Here is a 15,036-nt window from a genome sequence, read left to right on the forward strand (position 1 = left end):
GTGGTTTAATTTCCCCCCTAACAGAAATACTGGGTCGGGGCCGCACCTTCATGTGGTTTTAGAAGAGGGGACAGATTTCTTACCCTGTTTTGACTTGTTCCAGTTAGCATTAGGTCTCCAGACTGAACCAGAGGAACCTTGCTTTTGAACCCAGGAGTCAGTTTTCTGTTCTTTATTCTGTCGAAAAGAACGGAAATTATTAGAAGCTTCGGATTTTCTTAAGACTTCCTGTCTTGAGAAAGAAAAGCTAATTTAACTCCAGTAATAGTAAAAATAATAGAATCTAAATCAGACCCAAATAAAAGAAAGAGACAATCAAGATTTAGACACCATATCGACATTTTAGGATTTAAGCCACAAGGCCCTCCTGGCAAGAAATGCTAAAAACATGCTTTTGACATTAATTTTCATAATATGAAACACATCATTACAAATAAAAGATTTGGAACTTTGAAGCAAACTCAATAGATTTGCACTAACAGAGTCATCAAAAAACTGTTCTGAAAGACTTTATAACCAGTAGGTAGAAGCAACAGTCACATCAGCAATAGAAATAGCTGGCCTGAGAATATAACCAGCATGTAAAAAAGCCCTTCTATTAAACAATTCTAACTTTCTATCTAAAGGGTCCTTAAAAGAAATACTGTCTTCCAAAGGAATAGTATGTTTAGCCACAGTGGAAATGGTCCCATCAATATTGGAAATCGTTTCCCATAAAGCTAGATTAGCAGTAGATAAAGGATATAACTTTTTAAACCTTGCAGATGGATTAAAAGACACACCTGGCTTAGACAATTCACTAGCAATCATGTCAGAGACAGCACCAGGCACATGTAAAAAGTCAGGGAGATTAACATAGTCCTAAAAAAAATGAATTTAAATGATTACAAGGGTTATCATCATAAGTTTTAGGATCTTCTTACCCCTAAAGTGACTAAAGTCTATTTTAAAAGAGAATGAATATGTTCAACTTTAAATAAAGAAGAGGAAATATCAGGTGCCACTTCAGATGAGGAAACCCCAGAGGAAACTTCATCATCTGAAGATACAAGAGTATCCCTGTGATCAGGGCACATAGCACTTGTAGAAGGTAAAATCTGAACTGACCTTTTACGCTTATTGGAAGGTGGGAAAGCAGCCAACGCCTTAGAGACTGCAGCCTTGATGAAAGACTTCATGGCAGGAGGCACCACTTCAGCATCAACCTGTAATGAACAAAGAGTAGGTGCATTATTAACAAATTTAAACATGAGCCACATAATTGAGCTGAAGAGGGCGCTTCAGTTTTTTTACAATGAGCACATTGTAGAAAGGTGTTAAGAGTCGGTTTCTTGGGTAAATTTAGGGACAGAATCCTGCTGATCCATTATAGCATATGGCATAACAAAGCAATAAACACTATAAAAAATTTAAAAAAGCTCTTGAGGAAAGGAAACCATTTACCCCCACCTAAGTAGCTGAAAAGGAGAAACAAACATTACTTCCGAACACGCGCCAAACAACTGCATACCAATAACCCGACGAGTGCATAAATCAACCCGCAGGAAAACTAAAAGGGACGTGTGCTAACCCAACAAGCAAACCCAGGGTGAGAAAATAACTGCGGCTCTTAAGAGACTAAAGGACATGCGCAATCTAAGAGCACCAAAAGACCCGCCACGTGCAAAAGCAAGGGAAATAGTGAAAGATCTGTCCCAGGCCTCAACATAGACTGAAAACCCCTTTCTCTGAAGAATTACATGCACATCTTAATTCTTCAACCACCTTCAGCAGAGGCAAAGAAAGACTGAGGTATGTGTGAGGGGTTTTATAGGGCTCTTGGTGTTTGGGAATCTTCGCCTCCTACTAGTGGTAGAGAAGAGTAATTCCCATGAGTAATAGATTGTGGACTCTCACCACTTGTATGAAAGAAATTGAGGACATTTCCAGATACATATTGTTGGGCTCTGAGCAAAAAAATAAGAGGAAACAGTTTTAAATTGTAAAATTTAATTAAACACAACTTTAATAATCTACAACATGATCACTCTCAAATTAACAAACAAATTGCCAAGATTCAAACAGAACAATTTAAAATAGATAAAAACAGAAGTCATATCATAATTTAGGACAGTTATCTGACATCTACCAGTCTGTGAAAAATGTTAATTATATGTTAATTGTTATTAGGAAATTCACAACTATCAGCAAAATAAATTAAAATAAAACAATTCAGACATTCTTATTATTCATTAAAGTTGAGAAAAATATTAAAAATTTCAGCACATTGTTATGTTTATTTTAAAAGTCATTTAAAATTAAGTTTATTAACATCAGTTATGTATGAGCAGCCACATGTTTAGCACGTCAGCAAATAAATACATATTGTGCTGTGTTTAACAATGTTAATTCTAGCTGTTGCATCCTAAATCTGAGAATAGCCCCTTTAACACAATCCCAGGACCAATCTCTGAGCATGTGGTTAAATGATTGGTGATTATACACCATGCATCTGTCAATCAAACACATGATCAGCAGGCACCTATCAGCTTCTCTGTGGTTCAGACATTGATGGCATCCACAAGAAGCTGATCCCAGAATGCAAAGAGATAACAAAATTATTAAACACCCTATATTACATAGCAGATGCTAACATTATAATGGATCCAGAATCACATTTTAAAAACACTACAATGTCCTTTTAAAAAAGAACACAATTTAGCTTTTCCTAATTTTAACAGCATCTATATTATTTTATTTACAAATAAATTGGTCTGACAGACTCAAAGTCCTGGCTATATCTTCTGAGATCTGTCATTTCAAAGGAAGATTAAGAGACAATGATGCTAAATTCAGTAAAAAAAACAAAAAAAGTACCCACAATTCCCCCCTAACAATCTGTATACAGCCCATACCAAGAGTTTGTCAGACATGTATTTGTAAAGTCTGCCAACATGTTTTTAAAGGGATATGAAACCCAAAATGTTTCTTTTGTGATTCAGACAGAACAAACCATTTTTAAAAAGTTTCAAATTTACTTCTATTATCAAATTTGCTTTGTTTTATTGATATTCTGTGTTGAAGAGATACTTAGGTATCTGTAGCACTAAATGGCAGGAAATAGCACTCTTGCAAATGGATAACATTAATGCAAAACTGCTGCCATATAATGAAGAAAATGCGATAATAGAAGTAAATTAGAAAGATGTATAAAATCACATCCTCTATCTGAATCATGAAAGACATTTTGGGTTTCATATCCCTTTAAGTAAATGAGTTAAATATTACTGTTAGTCACACACTCTGACAATAACCATTTAACATTAGTAGTAATAAAATCATCACACAACTGAACTACTCGTATCTATAAATGGAATCCATAACACCATTCTTGATTGGCAGCTCCTCTTCATCACAGGCAGAAAACGGATACCCTGAAGTTGTTTTTTCTGGAAGCGGATTGTCTTTCTGCTTCTTGCATAGAGTTTGGAATTTGAAGCCTCGTGCTGGGAATGTGCTCACTCAGACATTAACATCGTCCTGTTCAATCAATAAAATATGCCATTATTAAGGAGCTAAGCTAACTGTATTAGCAGCTACAGAACTAGAGTTTATATCACTATGGTGGGTACCAGCAGTGATGTCTCATTTGTTTGTGGGAGGTATAAGCCAAACTACTGCAGACTGGTGGGCACAATGCATTAAACAATGTACCAGTGTCATCATACAGCAACAATCTGTGCCCCAGCATCATACAGACTCTAACTACCCATAAACGCAGCGCTTAGAGGTCAATAAACTGCTAGGTACAACCACAATACTAAGGTTACTACTTGCTATGCTATTGATGTGCTTCTGTGTCTGCAGCTTTAAATCAAACCCATTCTCTAATTTAGCCCTTACTTTTGCCAGTGTGGTCAAACTTTACATCATCCTGTTAAGAACCGTCATCCTAGAGCTTAAAGGGAAATGAAACCCAAATTTTTTCTTTCATGATTTAGAAAGAGTGTGCAGTTTTAAACAACTTTCTAATTTACTTCAATTATCTAATTTGCTTCATTCTCTTGATATCCTTGCTGAAAAGCATATCTAGATGGGCGTAGTAGCTGCTGATTGGTGGCTGCACATAGATGCTTTGGGGGATTGGCTCACCCATGTGCATTACTATTTCTTCAACAAAGGATATTTAAATAATTAAGCAAATTAGATAATAGAAGTAAATTGTAATGTTTAAAATTGTATTCTCTATCTAAATCATGAAAAAATAAATTGGGGTTTAGTGTCCCTTAACTCTGTGACAGAAGCAGTAGTGAATTTGCAGAGAGCTTTGCATTTTTTTAAGTGGCTGCATTGTTCTTATGTTAAAGAGCTTTTAAACTGCAAAAATGTGAAACTCCTGTTCTGTATTGTGCACTTCTAGCTGGCTTACAATAAAGATGTGAAGAAGTCAGCGTCATCACTGATTTGTAAATGTTCCACCACTCCAGGCACTGAGTACAAGAATACGTGAGGTCCAAAATGGCGGCACCCAGTATGAAAAAGTCAAACTGCACCAACTGGCACCAGTAAAGGGTTAAATAACACTCCACTTAGTAGAGCAGGAAAACAATAGCATATGGAGTAATAATCATTCTGTTGGAAGTTTTGCCCAGCAGTTTTTCCTTTCCAAATGCAAAACTCCGCCTCAGTAAATGTGCTTAACTCTAAATAATTAAAGGGCCATAATACCCAAATGTTTAAACACTTGAAAGTGATGCAGCATAGCTGTAAAAAGCCGACTAGAAAATATCACCTGAACATCTCTATGTAAAAAAGAAAGATATTTTACCTCAAAAGTTCCTCAGTAGCCACATCCAATTGTAAAGGATTTCTAAGCAGCATATTAGTATGTCTGTCCCGGGACAGCTAAGGGGATGAGCCTCGTGCACTCATGTTATTTCCCTATTCAGTGTAAGGAAGTTTACAATAAAATTTCATGAGCATCACAGTAAAACAGTTCATGACCTCAGCGCTGCTGATGCTGATTGGCTGCTGTTCATTTCTTCATTTTTTATTTTTTTTTACCTGCAGCTGAGCAGCAGTTGAGTTTAACTTTTTACACAGAACTTACTCTGCTGAGATGAGGAAATTGTGAGGTAAAATATCTTTTTTAGATAGAGATGCTCAGGTGATATTTTCCTGTCAGCTTTTTACAGTTATACTGCATCAGTTTCAAGTGATTTAGCATATGAGTATTATGTCCCTTTAACTGCTTGTAGTGATATTAAAGGGACACTCAACTCAAAATAAACGTTTATGATTCAGAAAGAGCAGCAGTTTTAAGACACTTTCCAATTTACTCCCATTTTAAAAAATGTCAGTCTTTTTATATTCAGACTTTTTGGGGAACAAGATCCTACTGAGCATGTGCACAAGCTTACAGGGTATACGTATACTAGTCTGTGATTGGCAGATGTCTGTCACATGATACAGGGGCCGGAAAATGGGAGAAATAATACAATTTGTCAGAAAAAAAATAAATCTACTGATTATTTGAAAATCAGAGTAGGTGTTAAATCATTGTCTTTTTATTATGCGCGTGTTACTTATGCATTTCTACTGCATTGAGGGGTCCTTTAATAAGCTAAATTTGTGTACTGCCTGAGATTTTAGAAATATTTTGGCAGGTTGGCCATTAAATAGTCTTGTCATGAAATGCCATATCTTACAAACTCAACAAATGCACTTACTAGACCGTGGCAGCACATAGTTTACTACTGTGTCTATTGTTACAGCAAGAGAGCTCACAGCACAAGCAAACAAAATGTCTAAGAAGGTAAGAAAGAGCAACGTAAAACACAGGGTTAGTTAGGGCATCTCTCATTATACTTACAAGGATCAGCCATACATACTTCATCACAGACGGGGGATAAAGGCATCTGCAAGGTTAGAAAAGGGACACTAGTTGCTGTCACAGAATATCAAGTCCCCCAGAAAATATGAGATAGATCTGCCCTTCCAGCAAACTCAGCTCTACTGGTGCAAGCTGGCAAGAAACATCTAGGCACCCAGCTTAAGCCGCAGCCTCTTGGCATTCTGCTTTGTATCATATTGTGCAGCCTTACAATTTCCTATTATCTTGTGTTTTGAGTATATCATTTAACATAAAAAACAATCAATGCTCTAAATTGGGGGTGTCCAATTTTTTTTCAAAAAGGGTTAAATCTGGACAGTTGTGGGGTTTGCCTTGGTGGTACAGAGCTGGAGTCAGTCTAGGTCTGTGGTTTGGTGGCCCAGGGGCAATGTTTGAATAATCTTTAAGCATAACTTGGTAGTTTTGGTGGAGTCAGTTTCTGGGCAGGTTTAAATGGTCGTGTTTTAGTCATTTTATTAAAAAGGGACAGTAAACTTGTAATAAATAAATATAATGTGCATAGTAGGAATGTGCATTTGTGTAGTTCGTTAGCAAACAAATGTTGAAAATAGCCACCGCCACCAGCAGCATTCTGGTCTTTTGGGTGCAGAGTCTTTTCTTGGGTAAGTGTAACATACAAAGATCTGTGCAAATCAAGATATTAGTGTGTTGCACTTTCACAAAAAGAAATCCAGCTCAGAAAAGATCAGAAAGCTGCTGGTGGCGCAATAGCACATGCCTAGTGCATAGTGTGTTAAAGGGACATAAAATGAAATACATGCTAGATAGTCATTCTCCTCCAATGGTTAGGTGCTTTGGCCACCAGTAGCGGACCTGCTCAACAGAGGGCCCTGGTACAAAAATCTTTATGGGCCCCTAAATGTAACTTAGTAGTAAGCATTGGTAACAATATACATGCTGCTCTGCATAATGAGTTTGTGGATTGATAGATGTACCTGCATCTATACTAATGAAGGGCTGCCTTACATTAGGATTGTACACATTCTGTACTGTATAGACTGGCTGCTATGGGCCCTACCAAGCCCTTGGGCCCTGGTGCCACTGCGCCTGCTGCACCAATGGTAGTTCCGCCCCTGTTGCCCACATAGAACATTAAATAAATGCTAGATAGGATGATGTATACAATGATGTGGACAGAGGAGACTTGTAGAAGAGTTTTACCAAAAATAAATTTCCTTTTAATCTTGGAACTGAAAAGTGTAAAAATGGAAAATGAGATGAATAATTTGAGCTGTTTGGCAGTTATAGGGTTACTTATGGAACTGCTGTGTGTGACTGGGTTGTGTATACTTAGATGACTTACTGGATTACCAGGGAGCAATGATACACAGAGGAGTGAAGAGGAAAGTCTATAATCAGTGTGAGCAAAGCCACAGAATGGAGCAGTACTTGTAACTAATGGCGATGCACATTCATTTTTTAGACAAATGCACATGCAACACAAAAATCCAAATGAATGAACAAAAATAAACTAAAAAATACTGCTGAAAATCATCAGTATTCATTTGTTTGCTTTTTTTTTTTTTTAAGCAGGTAATACTTACCTTAAAAGGGACAGTCTAGTCCAAAATAAACTTTCATTATTCAGATAGTGCATGTCATTTTAAACAATTTTCTAATTTACTTTTATCACCAATTTTGCTTTGTTCTCTTGGTATTCTTAGTTGAAAGCTAAACCTAGGAGGTTCATATGCCTCTTTTCTCTGGGCATTTTGACAGTTTTTCACCACTAGAGGGTGTTAGTTCATGTGTTTCAAATAGATAACACTGTGCTCACGCCATGGAGTTACTAGGACATGTGGAGTTACTAGGAGCCAGCACTGATTGGCTAAAATGCAAGTCTGTCAAAAGAACTGAAATAAGGTGCAGTTTGTAGAGGCTTAGATCACAGAGCTAAAAAGTGTATTAATATAACAGTGTTGGTTATGCAAAAACTAGGGAATGGGTAATAAAGGGATTGTCTATCGTTTAAAACAATAACAATTCTGGTGTAGACTGTCCCTTTAACAAGCTCTCCATGGTCTGGAGACCATATTAAGGTAAGTATTTGTGCTACATGTGAAATTTTCACCTGTAGCTTTGAAACGTGTACATTAGTTTTAACAAAAACTAATGTAATTGTTTAACGAAAATCAAAGTTTTGGTTTCGGAAACCGAATAGTGCAGCCAAATAATATTCGGGAAACCTATTTCCCTTAATATTCTGAACAAAATATAACTGCATGTAATAGACACTACTATAAAGAATAATATGCACAAATACTGATCTAAAAATCCAGTATGAAACCTTTTAAAAACTTACTTAGAAGCTCCCAGTTTAGCACTGTTGATGAGGTTAGGCTGGACCACCCAGTGAAAGGAGCTGAGAAAGCAGGAAGAGCAGACACTCCCCACCTCTTCGCTGCATATGAAATGACAGATTACACAAACAGGAGCCAGCAGGAGTCTGTAAACGCGTGTATACATCTGACACTTTGGGGCTTGGTCAGGAGTCGGAAAATCAGCACAATGTTATTAAAAAAAATAAGCAAAACTATATAGGTTACAAAAACACTCCCAGATGGCCTACATAAATGGATCATATACAAAACATTTATGCAAAGTAAAAAAAAAAAAAAAAAATTATGTTTATCTGATAAATTTCTCTCTCTTGCAATGTATCGAGTCCACGGATTCATCCAATACTTATGGAATATTCTCCTTCCCAACAGGAAGTGGCAAAGAGAGCACCCACAGCAGAGCTGTCTATATAGCTCCTCCCCTAACTACACCCCCCAGTCATTCGAACGAAGGTTAGGAAGAAAAAGGAGAAACCATAGGATGCAGAGGTGACTGAAGTTTTTTAATAAAATATACTACCTGTCTTAAATAGACAGGGCGGGCCGTGAACTCAATACATTGCAAGAGAAAGAAATTTATCAGGTAAGCATAAATTTTGTTTTCTCTTGCAAGATGTATCGAGTCCACGGATTCATCCAATACTTGTGGGATACCAATACCAAAGCTATAGGACACGGATGAAGGGAGGGACAAGACAGGTACGTAAACGGAAGGCACCACTGCTTGTAGAACCTTTCTCCCAGAAATAGCCTCCGAAGAAAAGTATCAAATTTGTAAAATTTGGAAAAAGTATGAAGCGAAGACCAAGTCGCCGCCTTACAAATCTGTTCAACAGAAGCCTCATTTTTAAAAGCCCATGTGGAAGCCACTGCTCTAGTAGAGTGAGCAGTAATCCTTTCAGGAGGCTGCTGGCCAGCAGTTTCATAAGCCAAACGGATGATGCTTTTCAGCCAAAAAGAAAGAGAGGTTGCCGTAGCCTTTTGACCTCTCCGCTTTCCAGGATAGACAACAAACAAAGAAGATGTTTGACGGAAATCTTTAGTTGCTTGTAAGTAGAACTTTAAAGCACGAACCACATCTAGGTTGTGCAACAGACGTTCCTTCTTGGAAGAAGGATTAGGACACAGAGAAGGAACAACAATTTCCTGATTGATATTCCTATTAGAAACAACCTTAGGAAGAAATCCAGGTTTGGTACGCAAAACCACCTTATCCGCATGGAAAACAAGATAAGGCGAGTCACACTGTAAAGCAGATAATTCAGAAACTCTTCGAGCCAAAGAGATAGCTACTAAAAACAGAACTTTCCAAGATAGAAGCTTAATATCTATGGAATGTATAGGTTCAAACGGAACCCCTTTAAGAACCTTAAGAACTAAATTTAAACTCCATGGCGGCGCAACAGGTTTAAACACAGGCTTGATTCTAACTAAAGCCTGACTAAACGCCTGAACGTCTGGAACATCTGCCAGACGCTTGTGTAAAAGAATAGACAAAGCAGATATCTGTCCTTTTAAAGGAACTAGCTGATAATCCCTTCTCCAATCCTTCTTGGATAAAAGACAATATCCTAGGAATCCTAATCTTAATCCATGAGTAACCCTTGGATTCACACCAATAAAGATATTTTCGCCATATCTTATGATAGATTTTCCCGGTGACAGGCTTTCTAGCCTGAATCAAGGTATCAATAACCGACTCAGAGAAACCACGCTTTGATAAAATCAGGCGTTCAATCTCCAAGCAGTCAGACGCAGAGAAATTAGATTTGGATGCTTGAATGGACCCTGAATTAGAAGGTCCTGCCTCATTGGCAGAGTCCACGGTGGAACGGATGACATGTCCACCAGATCTGCATACCAAGTCCTACGTGGCCACGCAGGTCCTATCAAAATCACTGAAGCTCTCTCCTGCTTGATTCTGGCAACCAGACGAGGAAGGAGAGGAAATGGTGGAAACACATAGGCCAGGTTGAAGGACCAGGGCACTGCTAGAGCATCTATCAGTACTGCCTGGGGATCCCTTGACCTGGATCCGTAACACGGAAGCTTGGCGTTCTGACGGGACGCCATCAGATCTAATTCTGGTGTGCCCCATAGCTGAGTCAGTTGGGCAAATACTTCCGGATGGAGCTCCCACTCTCCCGGATGAAAAGTCTGACGACTTAGGAAATCCGCCTCCCAGTTCTCTACCCCTTGGCTATGGATTGCTGAAAGAAGGCAAGAGTGAGTCTCTGCCCATCGGATTATTTTGGTCACCTCCATCATCGCTAGAGAACTCTGTGTTCCTCCTTGATGATTGATATAAGCTACGGTGGTGATGTTGTCCGACTGAAATCTGATGAATTTGGCCGCAGCCAGTTGAGGCCACGCCTGAAGCGCATTGAATATCGCTCTCAGTTCTAGAATGTTTATCGGGAGGAGAGCCTCCTCCTGAGTCCATAAACCCTGTGCTTTCAGGGAGTTCCAGACTGCACCCCAGCCCAGTAGGCTGGCATCTGTCGTTACTATGATCCACTCTGGCCTGCGGAAACACTTCCCCTGGGACAGGTGAACCTGTGACAACCACCAGAGAAGAGAATCTCTGGTCTCCTGATCCAGATGTATCTGAGGAGATAAATCTGCATAATCCCCATTCCACTGTTCGAGCATGCATAGTTGCAGTGGTCTGAGGTGTAGGCGAGCAAATGGAACTATGTCCATCGCCGCTACCATTAGTCCAATTACCTCCATACACTGAGCCACTGACGGCCGAGGAATGGAATGAAGAGCTCGGCAGGTGGTTACAAGTTTTGATTCCCTGACCTCCGTCAGAAATATTTTCATTTCTACCGAATCTATCAGAGTCCCTAGGAAGGAAACTCTTGTGAGAGGGAAGAGAGAACTCTTTTTTTTGTTCACCTTCCACCCGTGAGATCTCAGAAAAGCCAACACGATGTCCGTGTGAGACTTGGCTAGTTGGAAAGTCAACGCATGAATTAAGATGTCGTCTAGATAAGGCGCCACTGCTATGCCCCGCGGTCTTAGAACCGCCAGAAGGGACCCTAGCACCTTTGTGAAAATTCTGGGAGCCGTGGCCAACCCGAAGGGAAGAGCCACAAACTGGTAATGCCTGTCCAGAAAGGCAAACCTGAGAAATTGGTGATGATCTCTGTGGATAGGGATGTGCAGATATGCATCCTTTAAGTCCACGGTGGTCATATATTGAACTTCCTGGATCAGTGTCAGAATAGTCCGAATAGTCTCCATCTTGAAAGATGGGACTCTGAGGAATTTGTTTAGGATTTTGAGATCCAAGATTGGTCTGAAAGTTCTTTTTTTTTTTTTGGGAACCACAAACGGGTTTGAGTAAAACCCTAGCCCCTGTTCCGCTTTTGGAACTGGGTGAATCACTCCCATGGTATGTAGGTATTCTACATAGCGTAAGAACGCCTCTCTCTTTGTCTGGTTTGTAGACAACTGAGAAATGTGAAATCTCCCCCTTGAAGTCTAGAAGATATCCCTGGGAAACAATTTCTAAGGCCCAGGAATCATGAACATCTCTTGCCCAAGCCTGAGCGAAGAGAGAGAGTCTGCCCCCTACTAGATCCGGTCCCGGATCGGGGGCTACCCCTTCATGCTGTCTTAGAGGCAGCAGCAGGCTTCTTGGCCTGTTTACCCTTGTTCCAAGCCTGGTTAGGTCTCCAGACTGACTTGGATCGAGCAAAATTCCCCTCTTGCTTTGCAGCCGGGGAAGAGGAAGAGGGACCACCCTTGAAGTTTCGAAAGGAACGAAAATTATTTTGTTTGGTCCTCATTTTATTTGTTTTATCCTGAGGGAGGGCATGGCCTTTCCCTCCAGTGATGTCTGAAATAATCTCCTTCAGTTCAGGCCCGAATAGGGTCTTTCCTTTGAAAGGGATGTTCAAAAGTTTAGATTTTGACGACACATCAGCTGACCAGGACTTAAGCCATAACGCCCTGCGTGTTAAAATGGCAAAACCTGAATTCTTTGCCGCTAATTTAGCCAGTTGAAAAGTAGCATCTGTAATGAAAGAATTAGCCAGCTTAAGAGCCTTAATTCTATCCATAATATCCTCAAATGGGGTCTCCATCTGAAGAGCCTCTTCCAGAGCCTCGAACCAGAAAGCAGCTGCAGTAGTTACAGGAACAATGCAGGCAATAGTTTGGAGAAGAAAACCTTGATGAATAAAAATTTTCTTTAGGAGACCCTCTAATTTTTTTATCCATAGGATCTTTGAAAGCACAACTGTCTTCGATAGGTATAGTTGAACGCTTGGCGAGAGTAGAAATAGCTCCCTTTACCTTAGGGACCGTCTGCCACGAGTCCCGCATGGTGTCAGATATGGGGAACATTTTCTTAAAAACAGGAGGGGGAGCCAACGGAATACCTGGTCCATCCCACTCCCTAGTGACAATGTTCGCAATCCTCTTAGGGACCGGAAAAACATCAGTGTAAACAGGAACCTCTAGGTATTTGTCCATTTTACACAATTTCTCTGGAACCACTATAGGTTCACAATCATCCAGAGTCGCTAATACCTCCCTGAGCAACAAGCGGAGGTGTTCAAGCTTAAATTTAAAGGCCGTCATATCAGAATCTGTCCGAGGGAGCGTCTTACCTGAATCTCAAATCTCTCCCTCAGACAGCAAATCCCTTACCCCTACTTCAGAACATTGTGAGGGTATATCGGATACGGCTACTAAAGCGTCAGAAAGCTCAGCATTTGTTCTTAACCCGGAGCTATCACGCTTCCCTTGCAACCCAGGCAGTTTAGATAAAACCTCTGTGAGGGTAGAATTCATAACTGCTGCCATGTCTTGTAAGGTAAATGAAGTAGACGCACTAGAGGTACTTGGTGTCTCTCTTGTGCAGGAGTAATGGGTTGAGACACTTGAGAATCATTAGGCGGCATGTCATGAATCTCTTCAGACTGAGAATCATCTTTAGACACACTATCAATACCTAAGATATGTTCTTTACAGTGTAAAGCCCTGTCAGTACAAGTAGGACACAATGTGAGGGGGGGTTCCACAACGACCTCTAAACACATGGAACACTGACTTTCTTCTATGTCAGACATGTTGAACAGACAAATAAGCACTATGCAAGTCTTGGAAAACCTTTATTGAATGGTAAAAAACATTTTTTGAAAAACCGTTACTGTACCTTTAAGAAAATAAAGTGAACACAAATTCTGCAAAATGGCCTAAACGTTAGCGAAAACGGCCTAAATTTTTAGGGAAGGTACCTATGGGCTATCTGGTATTGCACCCCAAGTATGGAACCAATTTGACCTTTTATGGCGATTTTATGCCCCAAAAGCTAAAAATGCTATAACTGATTAACGTCAATGTCACCTCGTGGCGCCTACCCGCCCTTCAACTGATAACCCAACAGAGTTATATGAAAATGAAGACCCTGAGAGGAATCTGCTATGCAACCGTCTCTTCCGGCTCCTCTATGCGCACTGAAGGCACGAAAATAGGCCCCACCCATCTGCTACGATGGGAGACTGAACCATGATAGACCGTATGGGAAGCGGTTAGAAAGAGCATACAGGCCATGTGGAACCCCCTAGCATAAACGAGCAGCTCTCAACCTGCCCGGAATCACAGTGTCTCATCCCAAGAACGTTAAGCCCCACAGAAGTGCCATGAAATATAAATAAATAAAAAAACTTTGAATAAAATCACTTTCAATAAGAATAGCACAGGACTAGTCCCCATTTTTTATGGACTATACTTGCCCCACAAGTGCCACACTGCAGATCATTAATTCTGAACCGGGTCTCCTCAGAATTATATATAGACTGCACATAACTCAAGGTGTCTGTAAGCACCAGCAGCTCCCCACACTGCAGGCTATACTGTATTTCCCCAGATTTTGTGGGAAGGAACTCAATCTCAGTTACAGCTGCTGAAATCATCAGACTCAATGCAGAATTCTTCCATCTTCTGCCTGAGTAAAAATAGTACACTCCGGTACCATTTGAAAATAAAAAATTCTTGCTTGAAGAAAAATTAAACTAAAATTCTATCACCTCTTAAACTTTACCAGCTTCCTATGAGTACAGGCAAAGAGAATGACTGGGGGGTGTAGTTAGGGGAGGAGCTATATAGACAGCTCTGCTGTGGGTGCTCTCTTTGCCACTTCCTGTTGGGAAGGATAATATCCCACAAGTATTGGATGAATCAGTGGACTCAATACATCTTGCAAGAGAAATCTAGTGTACAATGTCCATTTAAAGGGATACCAAACCCAGCATTTTTCTTTCATGATTCAGATAGAGAATACGATTTTAAACAAATTTCCAATTTATTTCTATTATTTAAATGACTTCATTCTCTTGGTATCCTTTGTTGAAGAAACAATGCACATGGCTGAGCCAATAACAGGGGGCATATATGTGCAGCCCCAAATCAGAGGCTCCTGACCCTACCTAGGTATGCATTTCAACAAAGGATACCAAGAGAACAAAACAAATTAGATAACAGAAGTCACTTGGAAAGTTCTTTAAAATTGCATGCTCTATAGCAGGGGTGGGTAGAATTTTGTAAGGCAAGGGCTACCCCAAAATGTATTTTAAGTGAGGTGGTCACCTAAAAAAAAAAAAAAAAAAAAAAGACACTAGTCTTGAAAACAATAATTACAATAATATATTTATTGAAAAAACACAAACAATAGTATTTTTGCCACAAATAGGACCTGCTGGATGAAAATTGTATTTTTGCCACAAATAGGACCTGCTGAATGAAAATTGTATTTTTGCCACAAATAGGACCTGCTGGCTGAAGATTTTA

General features: G+C 39.8%; 1 protein-coding gene across 2 annotated transcripts in view; it reads right to left on the reverse strand.

The window, feature by feature from the left end:
• Positions 1-1,972: 1,972 nt before the first annotated feature.
• Positions 1,973-15,036, reverse strand: part of KIAA2013 (KIAA2013 ortholog) — a 60,244-nt gene continuing 47,180 nt past the window's right edge. Inside the window, exons 3-4 of one of the 2 annotated variants that reach the window (XM_053691530.1) lie at positions 5,852-5,897; positions 1,973-3,519 (exon numbers count right to left, since the gene is read on the reverse strand). In XM_053691530.1, coding sequence (XP_053547505.1) covers positions 3,518-3,519; positions 5,852-5,897 — 48 coding nt within the window. In that variant the 3' untranslated portion in view covers positions 1,973-3,517. The remainder of the gene's footprint in view (positions 3,520-5,851; positions 5,898-15,036) is intronic. The other variant, XM_053691531.1, reaches the window with a different exon arrangement.

Source organism: Bombina bombina, chromosome 8, assembly GCF_027579735.1.
Source record: "Bombina bombina isolate aBomBom1 chromosome 8, aBomBom1.pri, whole genome shotgun sequence".
In the NCBI taxonomy this organism is placed as follows: Eukaryota; Metazoa; Chordata; class Amphibia; order Anura; family Bombinatoridae; genus Bombina; species Bombina bombina.